The sequence below is a fragment of the Sabethes cyaneus genome, chromosome 2, assembly GCF_943734655.1.
Source record: "Sabethes cyaneus chromosome 2, idSabCyanKW18_F2, whole genome shotgun sequence".
Lineage (NCBI taxonomy): Eukaryota > Metazoa > Arthropoda > Insecta > Diptera > Culicidae > Sabethes > Sabethes cyaneus.
In genome coordinates this window covers 119,587,494-119,605,453 of record NC_071354.1, presented here as the reverse complement: position 1 = coordinate 119,605,453, position 17,960 = coordinate 119,587,494, and the positions used below count along the sequence as shown (strand labels likewise).

The following is a 17,960-nucleotide window of genomic DNA, read 5'->3' as shown; positions in this document are numbered from 1 at the left end:
CATTTGCCTGCTGTTGGGTTTGAACCCGGGTGTTCCGCGTTGTAAACCTATACCGATCCACTGCGTCACCTTTGTCGTATACAAGCGATGTGAATTTTGCCAATGAGTTGTTCTTAAGTAAAAGTTCGTTTTAGAACTTGCAGCAGCTTTATGCAGCGCAAGTTAATTATAGAACATAAAGTTTAGAACCAGGCAATTAGCTATAGTAGTGAGATACCGACAGCATATGCTACACAACACAACACAATAATGAAGAGCATTACATTCTAATTTATATTTGTAATTATAAATGTGCGAGGATTAAATTTATTCAAGTGAAATAAAAATAATTAATCTCCAATCGTTTCAGGTTCTGCTGGTTTGATCACCAGAAATATAAACAAAAAAGCAGCACGCAGAACTTGTTAGAAACTAAAGTACTTCAGAACTTCTTGTAGCATCCTAATAGCTTTGAAGTATCTATGAAGTACTCGCAGCACTTCTTAAAGCATTTAGTTCCACGTATACTTGATATACACTACGAATCAGCAAGAAAGTTCCAAGGAACTGAATCTGAACTAATTATGAACTTTCGAGTTCGCGTGTCAAGTGATATTCGAACTTTTGGTTGCTTGGGTCTGCCTGTCTGCCCTATGTATTCCCTGTTATCTCCTGCTCCACACGGTATAGAGTATATAACATTTTTTTGTTTTGTAGTTGGAATCGGATCTTTTAGCTTACTGAAGATTTTGTTTTTTATTTTGTCCCTAGGTTTTGTAGCAACTATTAAATTATTCTTTTTTAACGTTTTTGATATTTTTTCACTTAGGCCTGGTACATATGGTGTGGACATATATTTTACTTCTACATCATTTTTAACTTCATTCTCGATTGTGTTATAGTGTTTATGTACGCGCTGTTTTAACAATTTTCGTGTGAACCAATCCGGATAACTGTTGCCCTCTAAAATTTTTGTTGCTGTCTGTATTGCTGCCGGACGATCATTTATGTTTGTAGTAAGTAGTACCGCAAAGTAAGCGCACTAACTGGAAACTCAGAGTGGATAGTAAACACCACTAACACACAGATCCCACCGTACTTAGAACGAATCTTAATGCTTGGCCCAAACTTCAATATACAGAACAAGCAAAATACTCCATACATAGAGGTAGCGTCAGAAATTGAAAAAAGCATAAGATTCAAGCAGAATGCGGACGATATTAGAGCAGAAATCTCGAACATCATGGTTAACCACATTAACTACCAAATGCAACCGCGAAATCATGAAAATGATTGGATTCGGAAAGACGCACAACATAGCAAGGGATTTCTCAAAGAGCACCCAGAATTGCTAATATCGAAAGCAGACAAGGGTACCCAAACCGTTATCTTGTCTGCACAAGAATATCGGGAAAAAATGAGTGAAATGCTAGAGGACCAAACCACGTATCAGAAACTGCAAACCGACCCAACAAACAAAATTCAGAAGAAAGTTAATGCTTTTGCGGACGAGTGGCTGGAGAAAAAGTACATCGAAAAACGCATACACGCAAAACTCAAAATGTCCAGCAGCGAGCCGCCTCGCATATACGGGTTACCCAAAATACACAAAGAAAACAGACCACTAAGACCAGTAGTGTCTACCATCGGTTCTGCAACGTACAACCTGGCAAAAATGCTGACCGATGCCATAAGCAGCACTGTTGGACAAACCATACATCATGTGAGGAACAGCTTCGAATTTGCAAACGAGATCACGCGAGAGGAATTCCCTACCGACGGTATTTTGTTCTCATTGGACGTTAAGTCTCTATACACTAACGTGCCAATTGAGCTTGCGTTGAACTGCTTAGACGAAAGGTGGAATGCGATAAACAAAAATACAAACATCGACAGAACGAGCTTCTTGGCAGCGGTAAAGCTAGTGTTGGAATCGACTTACTTCGTGTATGATGGACACTACCACCAGCAACACTATGGGGTACCAATGGGGAGTCCCCTCTCGCCTGTGATTGCTAACGTAGTAATGGAAAGGTTAGAACAGGAGAGTACGCACTCACTACAAGGAAAGCAGGTTCCGCTTCTATACTACCGCCGATATGTGGATGACTGTTTGTGTGTTGCGAAAGAAGAGCATATTCAAGCAATCTTGGATACGTTTAATGCATTTCATGAACGGCTTGAGTTTACCATAGAAAGAGAACAGCAAGGTAGGATCAAGTTTCTGGATATGATGCTAACTCGGGAAAATGGAAAGGTTCGGACAAATTGGCTGCCCAAACAAACCAATGGAAGATATCTAGATTATACGTCAGAAAGTCCGTTTCAACATAAATGTAATACAGTAATTGCATTATATGATAGGGCAATTAAACTAACAAACATAAATGATCGTCCGGCAGCAATACAGACAGCAACAAAAATTTTAGAGGGCAACAGTTATCCGGATTGGTTCACACGAAAATTGTTAAAACAGCGCGTACATAAACACTATAACACAATCGAGAATGAAGTTAAAAATGATGTAGAAGTAAAATATATGTCCACACCATATGTACCAGGCCTAAGTGAAAAAATATCAAAAACGTTAAAAAAGAATAATTTAATAGTTGCTACAAAACCTAGGGACAAAATAAAAAACAAAATCTTCAGTAAGCTAAAAGACCCGATTCCAACTACAAAACAAAAAAATGTTATATACTCTATACCGTGTGGAGCAGGAGATAACAGGGAATACATAGGGCAGACAGGCAGAAGGCTAGATACACGAATAGCGGAACATAAAAATGACGCTAAAAAATCAGAAGCTAGAACGGGATTAGCACTACATACAATTCAAGAAGGACATATTTTTGACTTCGAAAAAACGCGCATTCTAGAGAAAATTGAAAATAAAGATACTAGACTTACAGCAGAGATGTTCCATAGTAAAATGAGAGGACAAGAACGGACAGTTAATTTACAACGAGAATGCGGGAATTTCAACGACACATACAACGGGCTAATGACTAAACTACGACTACTAGAAGAAAGGAAGAAACGATAGGTTAGTTAGTAATAGTTATAAAGGACGAGGCAGTGAGAATAGATGTTCAACGTAGGTTTGTCTTGACAATAGTAAATTGTGTAAATATTTAAATAAATGTGATCATGTTTTAGGCGTAGTAAATGACTGAAGCATAGTAAGTCGAAACGTCCGCTGAAAACATTTTAGTTCTTATTTCTCACCGAAAGAGTCAACAAGAGTAATATATAAAATGCAAAATAGTCGCGATCGCGATCTTCTTCAGAAAATGTTGTATAGATTTCTTGAAAAAATTTTGCAAACAGATTACAAATCTTTACCGAGTTATCCCCAACACTTTCATCAAGATGCATTATGGATGGAAAGTTGTCAGATTTTAGTTTGGTTTTCACGTAATTAAAGAAGTTTTTAGGACTAGACTTTATTTCAAGTTCAATTTTTGAGTTGTACTCTTCAAATGCATTGCTGATTGCTAAATTAAGCTGGTTGCATATGTCCGAGTATATTGCTAAATTTTCACTATTGGCGTGTTTTTTATAAGTTTTATGGGCTTTTTGTTTGCGATTTTTTAGATTCTTAATTTGGCTGTTATACCAGACTGGGCTTTTTGAATTTTTGTGACGTCTTCTTTTCTTTGACGGTATGTTCTGTATCATTATTTCTAACAAAATTTTATAAAATATGTCTACAGCAGTGTCGACATTTTCTTCATTCTTGAGAATATGTTGCCAATTGGGTCCTAAAGCCCTATGTCGTTTTTAGCTTGAATCGATGAGGTTAGGGTTAGGAACACATATTGTGATATTCAATTTTATATTTTTAGGCTATTGCCGTTAAAAACCTTTTTTTTAATTTTGTGAAATTTTGAACAAAAAATAAACATTTGGGCAACCTTATATAGACAAACTATAGTTGTGCATGGTTGTGCCAAGCGGTGTCTAGACAACACGAATTATAAAAAGAAACCATAGTCTTGAAATGTCACGGAAAACTTTTTGTTTACCTTCACGCTCATGTGATAGTGTGTCAAAAAGTCAAAAGTTGCAAAGTCAGGAAATGGCTTGGCAATCGCGACCTAAAACATTTTCTGAGTTTACAGCTCATTTTCCGGTTCCGGTCATCTCAGTTTAATTAAGGCTTTTGTCAAAATCAGCAATAAGCGTAGTGACTGCACTTGGTCACAGCGTGGATGGCTTCAGTTTTCGGATGCAACACCCGCCATCGAGATGCGACCGTTTGGTTAGAAACGCACAGAAATTTTTGGTCTGCCGTTCGCCCTACTGCTGATTCACATCGGAGTAGCAGAACATACCAATCGGATTGATAATACGGTGCCAGTTTCGGTTGGCGTTTTTTTTTCATACTGTTTTGCGGGGTCGATTGTACCGAGATTATACTGTTGGCCATCAGTTTGACATCGTTTAGTCATTCTTAGCGCAAACTAGATTTGGACAAAGTCTAGCACCGTGAATCGATGGATTGGAATACATTGCCCGAATCAAAACTTTTATCCGATAACTAGTACAAATTTGATGTTCCACTTCCTCACGACCAGCAAAACGCAGACAAGCACAAGAGACAACTGCGAAGCTGTAACTGTCAAAACGATCAGCTGCTCTAATGTCAAACCAGAGTTGCCAGTAAGAAAAAGTTATCATTGTTGCCAGAAACGTGTTATTTTCGTTATGTCAAGGAAGATCTCTAATGTCAAGGGAGAATAAATTACAATAATTTTGTTTTTTAATTTTTTAGTGCTCTGCATCTTTTTAAAAAAGAAAAAACTATACTCTGGTAGTCATAATGGGAAGCTTTATCGTTCCTGCTAAAAAAATCATCTTTTTATCACAAATTTTAGGACCCAATTAACACAGTTTAATCTACCTCTAATACTTTCATAGTTAGCTTTATCGTATTCAAAAACTTCTTCATATTCGCAATCGTTGGGTCTTTGGTATTGGTGTATAAATAAAGAATATTCAATTGCTGTGTGAAATGCCTCATTTTTCCAAAGTGGGTTTAATGATTCAGTCACACAGAAGTCTTCGTAAATGTTTGTGAACAAAAAGTCTAGATAGCAATTTTGTTGGTTTTTAATTTTATTAATTTGGTTCAGAACCAAATTAGCAGTTTTGTCAAAAATGAACTGCAAGGTTTCATTTTCCCCAACGATTGGAAGTAAGATACATTCATTTTCAGAGTCCGGAATGAAGTCTGCATGGCGTTGATTGAAGTCTCCATAGATGTGAACTTTAACCTCAGGAGGCAGTTGTGATAAGATTTGTTCGGCAATTTGTAAAAATGCTTCGTAAGACGATTTATGAGCATGGTCTGGAGGAAAATACACTGAGGCAAATACATGTGTTTCACCTGCTATACGTGATTTCACCCAGACATGCTCAAATTCTTTAAATTTTGTTGTCATTATAATTTCAGAATTGAAATTAGACGACAAAGCTATGAGGACCCCGCCACCCGACTTCTTTTGAGACTCAAGAAAATTTCTGTCGTCTCTGAATACGTTAAAGGCACTTCCGAAAATTTCTTCACTTTTTACGCTTGCGTCCCAGCTTGTTTCAGTTGCCAGAATAATAGAAAAGAATGAACTTTGTAAATTTTTTAAGATTTCTTTCATTTTTGCTGGACTTTTCATGCGATTGAAATTTTGACAATAAATTAAAATTTCAGTCACATCCTATCTTAGTGAAGAAATGAATGGAAGTGGGTCTGGGTCGGTTGAAGAAATAATTAAATTAGTTACCTCTTTCTCATCGAAAGGAGTCGTTACTTCCGAAAATTCTGTCTGGAAATTCGTACCGGATTGTTGAATTTGTCGGCGCTTTCCTTTGCGCGTTGCAGATACTGAATTCGCTGGTTCTGGAGATGCCGCCGGTAAGATTCCAAGTCGTCAGATGCCGCCTGTTTCGGTACTCCAAGTTCCTCATGCACCTCTATAAAGATTTTCAGGAGATCCTGCGCTGCGACGGGTAGTCCTTCAGATGCTAAATTCACTTTTATGCTGGTGTTCGTCATACCTTCGTAGCAGAACACTGATTCCTTGTCGTATACATGTAAGCCAGGTAAAGGCGAACGAGATACATAATTTTCGGATCTCGCAGTCGCGCCTTCAGGAACCGTCCGTCTCCGCCAGCTGATTGTTGCGTTAAGCTGACGATAGGTGGGCGCATTGGGTCGAGTGTCCAGGTACGTGTTGGGTGCGCTTGCAAAGGTGGTGCAGTGCTATTTTCCGCTGGTGATGACTCAGTTTCAGTGTGTAATGTGTGGTGGCCTGTGCGGCAAGGATTTAGGGTTTCACCCTTTTGAAAGTCAATGAACTTTCGTACTGAAAGGCCTGCAATTGGGTGGTCTGTGGTTGATGGTGGACCAGCAAATTGTAATTTCGCGGTGGCCAGTAACTGTTTATCCGAACCAGCTGCCGAAAGGTCTTTGTCCAAAGGTAGAAGTGCTGAATTGGCTTTGACATTCGTTTTGAATATGTTTGCATTGGAGCTGCTGCTGATACTGTTGACGATGTTATTGTTGTTGTTGCTGTTGCCGGGTCTAGAGTTACATTTATAACTGTCTACCGTGTGTGTATTACTTCTGAGCCTTTGTGTGCTATTGACCGACAAGGTCTTCTGCTGGTTCCTTTTCCGTTGTTTACGCCTGCGTCTAGCTTTGTCTTCCTTTTTTTCCTGTAGACGACGGGAGCGCTGCTTGGAGTCGTATGAACTCCAATCCGGCCTCCAGTGTCTTTTGTTTCCAATAAAGCGCCAGCCGGAGTTTGGTTCTTTGTTATTTGATTCCTTGATTTCGTCCGGAATTATGACGCAGGTAGGTTTTTCAGTGATTTGGGTAGGCGAAGTAGCGATTGTCTTTGCTATTTCGTCAATTTGCGATTTGACTTCGCAGGCCAGAATGGTATGCGAGTCTGTCAGGTCATTTCTAAGAGCAGTAAATAATTCTGGAAGTGGGTCAACTGTTTTTGTTATTGCTGCTACTGCTGCTGTCGCTGCAGATTTAGCAACTGCTTCTACTGCAAGCGGGTCTATAGGCTGGACGTCCAAAAGTGATGATATTCTGTTTTTGATTTCTGATGCGCTGGACTTGTTGGTTTTTTCGACGGTCGATAATATGCTGTAGATGTCTAGAAGTACTTTTTCAAAGTGCTCTAGAGTTTCGTCGTGGGTGGCGCTCAAATTTTTTAAGTTGGTAAGCAATTTGTGATTTGCTTCCAATGTTTTTCCTATGTTGTCTGAAATTTGTGACAACGATTGTGTGATTGCTTTAAAGTTGAGTTCAGCATTGAACTGCGTTTGACAGTCAGCACATAAGGGCAGCATGAATGACCGCAGCAATTCTTCCTTATTTCTAGCTGCGCCTACGCAAATTCCATGGAAAAAGCGATTGCAATTTCCTTCGCACTTCCACAGGTCACGACTGTCGTTGGCGATGCAATTTTTGATGCCACACTTCATGATTACACGCGCGGCGGTACAGTTTAAGCGACGAAAATAAATATGTTTGTAAATAAAAAAGTGCCTGCATGCACGTTTGTCAATATTACTAAAAGTTAAAATACGCGGTACTACCACAGAGAACAGATTAACAGGCTCGAAGGAAGTAATCGATTTTTTGTGTGTAAAATCTGTCGGTAGCGCCCTCCAAAAATAGTTTGCCAAACGCGTCAAAAAATACTCATGTACCTTTATCAATATTTCTTTGTGCTGGAGTTACATAACAGCGATGGCAGCGACATCAAGATTTAGTTTGCCACTTACTGCTCGAGGGGTGCTCTATTGAAGGATTACTCGTACATTACATCAAAACCTTTTACACACTTTTTGTCAATTACCTGGTAGTCTGTTCTCTGTGGTACTACGACGCGAGTCAAAAAAGAACGTCCGTTCGGTCGGACGGTTAAACTCAAAACACTTTTAAAAACGATTGCACACTTTTGAAAGCAGAATTTTTCATGCAATCAGCAATACTTATGCAAAAACCAAAAAACATCAAAAGCTCATCAGTAAATAAACCGAACGATGGGAATTTGATTATTTATTTTATTTAGTCGTCAAATCATAGTAGACCTTTTACATTAGTTATTACATTATATTACTTCTATTACTACAATACAGTCTACAAAGAAAACTGAACAGTGCAACTTTTAAGTTACATAATATTGCTTACATTTTTTGCATCTAACGCGTAGAATTAAAGTATTGTTTTAATTTTAATTTAGACATAGTAAAGTCAATATTTTCGCAACGTTGGTTATAGGCGATCATCATCTGATTTAAAGGCCCGAATTTGGCGTAGTTTGTGCGACAGTGACTTATGCTAAATATATTTCGGTTCCGCAATTGACGGTTCGGTACATAAAAGCTGAGTTTAGATAAAATTTCCATAGAATCTATGCGGTGTGAAACAATATCGTTTACAAATGACACTTTGGCGAACTCACGTCGCTGTTTTAGTGTCTGTATATTTATAAGCAAGCAGCGGGCTTCATAAGAGGGAAGAGGAAAGCTTGTCCAATTTAGTTTACGCAAAGCAAACAGCACGAATTGTTTTTGTACTGATTCTATTCGTTCCTGGTGTATTAATGAAAATGGTGACCAGACTATGCTACAGTATTCTAATATTGACCTCACATATGCAAGATATAGTGTTTTTATTGTGTATGGGTCACGGAAGTCGTAGCTAAATCTTTTTATAAATCCTAGCATACTGTTAGCTCTGTTGATAATTGTGTTATAATGTTCAATAAATGTTATTTTTGAGTCTAATATAACTCCTAAATCTCTGATTTTTTCACACTTTTCAACCAAATTATTTCCTAGAGAAATTGTAATGTTTGGCATGTTTCTTTTTCTACTAAAGGCTATTGATCTACATTTATGAGTGTTAAGTTGAAGAAGACTTTTGTTACACCAAATATAGAAAACCTGTATTTCGAGCTGGAATGCTCTGACGTCCTCCTCGTTTGTTATTTTTAAAAAGAGCTTCATATCATCGGCATATATTAATACCTTAACATTTCTCAGCAAGAAAGAGATATCGTTCACAAATAAAATAAACAAAAGAGGGCCTAAATGTGAACCTTGGGGAACTCCAGAGGTTACTTCTAGAAGGTTTGACTTTTTCCCTTCAAATTTGACTATTTGCTGACGATTAGTCAGATAGGATTCGATCCATTTAAGCAGATCTGATTGGACTCCTATTTTTTGTAATTTAAATAATAGCATGGGTATATCAACGCGATCAAATGCTTTGCTGAAATCAGTATATAGTGCTTCTACATAGCTCCCTTTGTCCATTGCATTCAGCGAATAACTAACGAATTCAATTAGATTTGTATTAGTTGAGCGGCCTCTAAAAACCCATGTTGCCTATTAGATATTCTATTTTTGACTTGATTGAACAACGATTCATTAATGATTGCTTCAAAAAGTTTGGGAATACAAGAAATAATAGCAATACCTCGATAGTTACTTATATCAGGTTTTTTACCGCTTTTAAAAATTGGAATGAGGTATGAGGCTTTCCATGCCTTAGGGAAATTGCCGGATTCTAGTGACATGTTAAAAAGCCAATACAATGGAGCTGTAAGTTCTAATGCTAACTTTTTCAAAAACACGGGAGGAATACCGTCGGGTCCGCAGCCCTTGGAGGCATCCAACTTAGTTAAACCTTCTAAAATAACATGTGCTTCGATTTTTTTGATAGTGATATCAGTAGTAAATTCTGGGAGGAAGTCGAAATATCTATAATCCCGATCTGTTTCCGAAAAAGCAGTATAAGTTCCTTGAAAAAAAGTTGAAAATAGATTGCAAATTTCATCTGGGTTATCAGCAACCGTTTCGTTGAGATACATTTCTGTCGGATAATTGTTCGATTTCAATTTAGTTTTTACATAATTAAAGAAATTTTTTGGATGACGTTTTAATTCACTTTCGGTTTTGGAATTATATTGCTCGAATGCTGTATCAATGGCTACATTTAGTTGGTTACAAATATCTAAGTAAAGGGCCAGATTTTCGTTACTGCCATTATACTTGTACCTTTTGTGGGCTTTTTGTTTGCGATTTTTCAAGTTTTTTATTTGTTGGTTAAACCAAATAGGATATTTTGAATAACCATGTCGCCTTACTTTCTTTAGGGGGACATGCTCATTTATAATTTCATTTAATAATTTGTAAAAGATTTCTACAGAGGTTTCGATACCTTCATCACAATTGAGAAGGGTTTGCCAATCTAATGTGCTAAGACAACATTTAATGATATCATAATTTGCCAAATGAAACTGGTGGACATCTTCATATTCCCAATCAAGGGGTCTCTTATTTTCATGTACAAATATAGAAAATTCAATGGCTGTATGGAATGCTTCGTTTTTCCATAGTGGAGTCAATGAAGCGGTTACACAAAAGTCTTCATTCATGTTTGTTAACAATAAATCTAAAAAGCAATTTTGCTGATTCTTCACATGATTGATTTGATTAAGTCCTAAACTAGAAGTTTTGTCAAAAATAAACTGTAGCGTTTCATTTTCGCCTACAATTGGAAGTAAGATGTCCTCATTTTCAGTGTCTGGAATAAAACCGGCATTGCGTCACGGAGAAAAATGTGGCTAGTTTAAAACAACCATAAATTTGGTTGAAGCCCAAACTAAATTTTTGATTACGTTAACATCGGAATTTGTTTAAATTAAATTCACTAATCTAGTTGAAAGAAACGACTTTTCCACATTATTTCAACTTTATTAACTCGCATTGTTTCAAATTAAGTATCAGTTGATCCAAACTAAAAGTTTGCTTTTTTCAACCATAATCTTGTTTATTTCAACCAAAATTTAGGTTGCAAAATACAGTTAATGTTACCTGAATTCAAATTGAGGTGTTAGTTTAAATCAACCTAAACCGTTGGCATAAATAAACTAAATTTATGGTTACGCAAATATACCAACCTTAAAAATAGTTCAAAACAAACGTGTTCTTAGTTTGCGTTTACAAATGTGGCTAGTTTAAAACAACCATAAATTTGGTTGGAGCCAAACTAAAGTTTTGATTACGTTAACATCGAAATTTGTTTGCATTAAATCCACAAATCTAGTTGAAAGTAACGACTTTTACACATTATTTCAACTTGATTAACTCGCATTGTTACAAATTAAATATCAGTTGATCCAAACTAAAAGTTTATTTATTTTCAACCATAAGCATGTTTATTCCAACCAAAATTTAAGTTGCGATGATGTCATTATTTTTTGCCGTGTAGGTCGTCGCGTCGCTCGCGTTTTCGCGGTCTGTTCGTCGTCACATCACAAGAGGAAAACTGAAATCTGAAACAATAAACCTCTTGTGGGAAATATGGTTTGTCCTGGGTCATGTATGAATACGCGGAGGTAGGTTCCGAAAAAAGTAACATTCTTTAAAGATTATTCATTCCATTTTCTCACGTTTTCTTACATGATTTGCCATAGGACTTTTCGGTGTCATGCAGATGGATGTATATTCCGTCATGGAACGATATATCAATCACGTCTTCATCACTACTCCCCGCTGGAATCCTGGTGTTCCTGCGACTTTATGATTCCTTCGACCTTCGACCTCCACACCGACAAGGCGCTGTTGACGTACGTTCTGCTACCGGATCAAGTCAGGCAGGACTCGTTGGATATGAATATGGTGGTGGACATCCAGGATGGTCAGTGTAACGATGCTTTTGCCTACGTGGCCGACGTGTCGCGTTTCTGCATCATCGTTTTTAGTTTGTGTGAGTTCAAAAGCCAGAATATTAGCAACTATTCATACAAATTCAAAATCCTTTCGTCAGCAATTGAACTATTTGGACTTGAACTTCCATTGATCGGATGGAATATTTCGGATTTCCCTTTCGCCAGTTCATCCTGATGGTTATCGTATGTTTTTTTTTTATCATCCAATGTCTAGTTTTACGGCGTTCGAAGTCCCAGTGCCGGTACTAGAAAAAGAATCTTGCGAGATTTTGGCCTGGTAAAACATTTAAACTGATCGGAAGCCAAGACAAGGGTGGTCATTCGTCTACTTTCGAGGTGGCAAAAACAACAATTCAGTTTCAGTTTATCTCTTTGGTCCAGCAGAGCGGCGTTAATTGATGGGATCTGGCGAAATCGTAACAATCTGGCTGGTGAGAAGAACTCGTACAAGCTGGCGTACCCGAATGATTTCAAGGTGGACCGAAAGCCGAAGCAGTCGATTTGGGTCATCAGCGATAGTAGCTGACATAAATTTAAAACTAGTGATAACTTATAACTTTTTATTTTCATGAAATTGTCTCGTATTCCGAAAATACAGTTATAAGATATTGCTGATGCAGTTGAACACCGTAGTAATCGACCTGCGATAATCGATTTTATTCTTGTTCTGTGTGTCGCAATTAAGTCGAAAGCGGTAAGCTGTAATCGCACAGTGATATAGCACACAACTTGCGACGTACAGAACAACAATAAAACCGAATGGTAGACTCGGTTTTGAACTGCAACGGCAATGCGTATGTATGTTTAAAACCGCAAAAATTGTTTCAATAAATTTCTTGGTTGTTGCAAACAACATTTTTGGTTACATTTAACGTTCATTTCAGGTTTATTTCAAAAAATAATATTAGTTTGTTTCAAACGTTTCAATGTTTGACTTGACAGATTTAATCAGTTTGTTTTAAACTAAAATCTGTTTAGATCAAACTATAAAGTTTGGTTGATATTACCTAAAAGATATCAACTGTCAAAACCAAACAACCAAGATTCTGGTTATTTCAAGCAAATATTTGTTGAATTGAAGTTAAATCCTAAAGCAAAAACAACCTAATATTTTAGTTAATTTCAAGCATCGCGGTTTGTCAAAGTAATCAAGTATATATTTACGCAAATTTCAATGTGAAAAGCTGGCTGAAGCAACCTAAAATATGGTTGTTTTTGCCATACAGTTTTCTCCGTGGTTGATTGAAATCACCGTATATATGAATTTTCACTTCCGGGGGAAATTTGGAAAAAATTTGTTCAGCAACAAAATTTTTCATAAGCAGATTTACTTGTGTTATTTGGAGGGAAGTATACTGAGCAAAAAACGTGTGTTTCGCCCGCTACCAGTACTTTTACCCATATATACTCAAATTCTTTGAATTTCGTGGTAATAATAATGTCGGAATCGAGTTTAGTTGAGACAGCAATTAAAACACCACCACCGGACTTCTTTTCAGAAACCTGAAAGTTTCGGTCATCTCTGTAAACATTATAAGCATTTCCAAAAACTTCTTCACTTCTAACACTTTCATCCCAACTAGTTTCATTCGCCAAAATTATTGGAAAGGAACAACTTAAAATTTTATTACAAATATGTCTAATCTTAGACGAACCTCTCATGCGGTTGAGGTTTTGACAGTACACTACAATTTCTGTTTCTGATTTTGATTGTACTACTGAATTTACGCCAGATGGTGTTAAATCTTCCTCTAGGGAGTGCGTCGGATGTTCGTAAAACACGAATGTCGGCAGGAGCATGCCTCACATGCTGTAGGTAGAGAATTCCTTGGGTCCATAATATTATAAGAGCGTGACGGTAATTCATTAGGTGGATACGGATTTAAAATTTCACCTCTCTGGAACTGTATTGACGGATGATAGTTAGCTGGCGGCCTGGAAAACTGGTCTTTCGCTGCCGCAAGAAGCTCTCTATCAGGTGGCAGCCACATGTTTCGGTTTTGAATGCCAGTGAAATTAGAGTTACGTTGGTTAATGTAATGGTTTCTACTATTACTGGGTTCGTGGTTCCTTCTGTTATTACGATTACCAGTCCTGCAGTTGTTGTTGTTGTTGTTGTTGCTGCTGCTGTTGTTGTTGTTGTTGATGTTATTGTTGTTGTTGTTGTTGTTGTTATAATAGTAATGCCTGTTGTTATTACCGATGATTCTATTATTCCGGTTGTTATTGTTCCTGCTATTCCGATTGTAGTTGTTTCTATCACTTCTGTTGTTATTGTATCTGTAATTATTGTTGCTTCTGTTGTTGTAGTTGTTATTGTTGCTGTTATTGTTGTTATGGTTAAAAGCGTGATTCTGATTGGAGTTACCGTTATCCACATTATTAGACACATTGTGTGTATTATTGTTTCTTGCTCTACGCTGCCTTCTGCGTCTTGCATTTATTGCCTGCTTTTGCTGATTTAAACGACGTAATTTACGTGCGTCGTATTCCTCCCAGTTAGCTTTCCATACCCTCTTCGTACCCAAAAATCGCCATCCTGAAGAATCAGTTTTTTCGTTATTGTTTAATTCTGTTGACAAACTGGGGAATGAGTCAAATACCATTGACGGTGGCGCAGTATTTTGCATTGCTATGAGGTTTGCTGACAATGACTTTAACTCATCGAGAATTTCCAGCCCTATTGTTGGGTAGTGGTGCATGGTTGAGTTAGCCGCCATATCAATCGTCACAGTAGAAAGTCTTTTAATTTCGTCATTGAGCTCCGACATCCCTGACGACATCGATTGCATCGAAGATACTACATCTTTATTCGATGTCTGCATAGCCAAATCGACCAATGACGTCAGGTGGTTTTTTATTCCCCTAACTAGGCCAGTAGTAACAGCACTCGTATACGCCGTCAGCTCTTTTTTCACGTCACCGAGAAGCGCTTCAATGCGATCCATCGCTTCGTGAATTATGTGCTCATTATTTTGCTGACTGGGCTGGGCTGGTAAACGGCTGAATAATGCGTACCGTCGGTGCCTTGTGCACGTGTAGGCATAAAATAGACCCTACAGTGGTTCATAGCCTCTTATTCAGCAACTCCTATTCCTACCGCCTCGTGGTACCAGCCGGGATACGAGCAACTTTGGTGGAGATCGGGTAACCAACCCCGGTGGAAGCCAAGGTCGTATGCTGACAGGAAAGGAGGGCTCTTTCGAGCTTCGTTGGCCCTCCGGCGAAACAGGGGGTTGGTGTAGCAGGCTTTGCAAGCCGTCACCACGAAAAATATTAAAGCATGGAACGAAGAACAAATATATTCTTACTGGAACAATCGGAATAGACCCACGCGACGAAAAAGGACTATGGATTGGAAACTCGGGACGTGGAACTGCCGATCTCTCAACTTCCAAGGGAGCACTCGAGTGCTCTCCGACGTATTGAAGAGCCGCAAGTTCGACGTCGTAGCGCTGCAGGAGGTGTGCTGGAAGAGCTCAACGGTACGTACGTTCAGAGATGGACATACCATCTACCAGAGCTGCGGCAACACACACGAGCTGGGTACAGCTTTCATAGTGATGGGCGAGATGCGGAAACGGGTGATTGGGTGGTGGCCAATCAATCCTCGAATGTGCAGGTTGAGAATCAAGGGCCGATTCTTCAACATAAGCATCATCAACGTGCACAGCCCTCACCTCAGAAGTACCGATGACGACAAGGATGAATTCTACGCGCAGTTGGAGAGTGAATACGACCGCTGCCCAAAACATGATATCAAGATCGTCATCGGGGATTTCAATGCTCAGGTCGGCCAGGAGGAGGAATACAAACCGGTGATTGGAAGGTTCAGTGCACACCAGCGAACCAATGAAATGGGCCTAAGACTTATCGACTTTGCCGCCTCCAAGAATATGGCCGTACGTAGTACCTTTTTCCAGCACAGAATCCACCATAAGTACACCTGGAGGTCACCAAATCAGACAGAATCACAGATCGACCACGTTTTGATCGACAGTCGGCACTTCTCAGACATTATCGACGTCAGATCCTATCGAAGCGCTAACGTTGACTCGGACCACTACCTAGTGATGGTTAAGATGCGCCCAAGACTCTCCGTTGTGAACAACATTCGGTACCGACGCCAGCCTCGGTTAGATCTCGCGCGGCTGAAGCAGCCAGACGTCGCCGCAAACTACGCGCATTCACTCGAAGCTGCACTGCCGGAAGAGGACGAGCTGGACGAAGCCCCTCTCGAGGACTGTTGGAACACTATCAAAACAGCCATCAGCAGTGTAGCGGAGAGCTCCATCGGGCATGTGGCCCGGAATCAGCGGAACGATTGGTTTGACGATGAATGTAGGAGGGTGATGGATGAGGAGAACGCTGCGCGGGCGGCCAAGATGCGCAGTGCCACACGTCAGAACGTGGAAAGACACAAACAGAAGAAGATGCAGCGAAACCAAATCTTTCGGGAGAAAAAGCGCAACCTGGAAGAGCAGGAATATGCGGAGTTGGAGCGGCTGCATCGTTCTCAGGAAACGCGGAAGTTCTACCAGAAACTGAACGGATCCCGCAAAGGCTTTGTGCCGCGAGCCGAAATGTGTCGGGATAAAACTGGCAGTATTCTGACGGACGATCGTGAGGTGACGGATAGGTGGAAGCAGCACTTCGACGAACACCTGAATGGCGCTCAGGCGGAAAACCATGGCGGCGGGGAAAGCGATTTCGACGGTGCAGCAAACGGGGAAGAGGTGCCAGCCCCAACGATAGGCGAAATTAAGGAGGCCATCATGCAGCTAAAGAACAACAAGTCAGCTGGAAAAGATGGCATCGGAGCGGAGCTTATTAAAATGGGACCAGAAAAGCTGGCCGTTTGTCTACACCGACTAATTGTTAGAATTTGGGATACGGAACAGCTACCGGAGGAGTGGAAAGATGGGGTTATCTGCCCGATCTACAAAAAGGGCGACAAGTTGGACTGTGAGAACTATCGAGCGATCACCGTTCTCAATGCCGCTTATAAAGTGCTGTCCCAAATCATTTTCCGCCGTCTATCACCAATTGCGAATAGATTTGTGGGAACTTATCAAGCCGGCTTCGTCGAAGGTCGGTCTACAACGGATCAAATATTTACACTGCGGCAAATCCTCCAAAAGGGCCGTGAATACAAAGTTCCCACGCATCATTTATTCGTTGACTTCAAAGCCGCATATGATACCATCGACCGGAAAGAGCTATGGAAAATCATGGACGAGAACAGCTTCCCCAGGAAGCTCATCAAACTGATTAAATCTACGATGGATGGTACGCAGTGCTGTGTTCGGATTTCGGGTGGATTGTCAAATTCATTCGAATCACACAGAGGGCTTCGTCAAGGTGATGGTCTTTCATGCCTGCTGTTCAACATAGCGCTACAAGGTGTTATGAACCGAGCGGATATCAACACGCGGGGCACGATATTCAACAAATCTAGTCAATTCGTCTGCTTTGCCGATGACATGGATATTATCGGCAGAACATCTGTGGCGGTGGCTGAACAGTACACCAGACTAAAGCGCGAAGCAGAAAAGATTGGGTTAAAGGTAAATACGTCTAAAACAAAGTACATGCTGGCCAGCGGAACCGAGGACGAACGACACCGCTTGGGCAGTAGTATATTGATCGACGGCGATGAGTTTGAGGTAGTCGATGAATTTGTCTACCTTGGCTCACTGGTAACGGCGGACAATGATACCAGCCGTGAGATTCGGAGGCGTATTATCAGCGGAAGTCGTGCTTACTATGGGCTCCACAAGCAATTGCGGTCGAGCAGACTAAGTCCCCGTACAAAGTGCACCCTGTACAAGACGCTTATTAGACCGGTTGTTCTCTACGGGCATGAAACATGGACAATGCTCGAGGAGGACCTGCGAGTGCTCGGAGTTTTCGAACGACGAGTGCTAAGAACGATCTTCGGCGGCGTACAGGAGAACGGAGTATGGAGGCGGAGGATGAACCATGAACTCGCACAGCTCTATGGCGAACCCAGTATCCAGAAGGTGGCTAAAGCTGGACGGATGCGATGGGCAGGGCATGTTGCAAGAATGCCGGACAACTACCCTGCAAAGATGGTGTTCGCCTCAAATCCGGTAGGAACAAGACGACCAGGAGCGCAGCGAGCAAGATGGTTAGACCAGGTGGAGCGAGATCTGGCGGAGAGTACTCGGTGTCCGAGGAATTGGAGAGCGGTAGCCC

The 17,960-nt window shown here is 40.1% G+C and overlaps 2 protein-coding genes across 2 annotated transcripts; one reads left to right on the top strand and one right to left on the bottom strand.

Moving 5' to 3' along the window:
* The first annotated feature begins 1,093 nt into the window (after positions 1 to 1,093).
* On the top strand, positions 1,094 to 3,025 carry LOC128735938 (uncharacterized). Its single transcript, XM_053830419.1, has one exon. The coding sequence runs from the start codon at positions 1,094 to 1,096 to the stop codon at positions 3,023 to 3,025; it is 1,932 nt and encodes a 643-aa protein (XP_053686394.1).
* A 6,325-nt stretch (positions 3,026 to 9,350) lies between these two features.
* On the bottom strand, positions 9,351 to 14,689 carry LOC128735937 (probable basic-leucine zipper transcription factor Q). Its single transcript, XM_053830418.1, has 2 exons — positions 13,942 to 14,689; positions 9,351 to 9,781 (listed from the first exon to the last, which is right to left on the bottom strand). The coding sequence occupies exons 1-2, from the start codon at positions 14,687 to 14,689 to the stop codon at positions 9,351 to 9,353; spliced, it is 1,179 nt and encodes a 392-aa protein (XP_053686393.1).
* Positions 14,690 to 17,960: the final 3,271 nt, after the last annotated feature.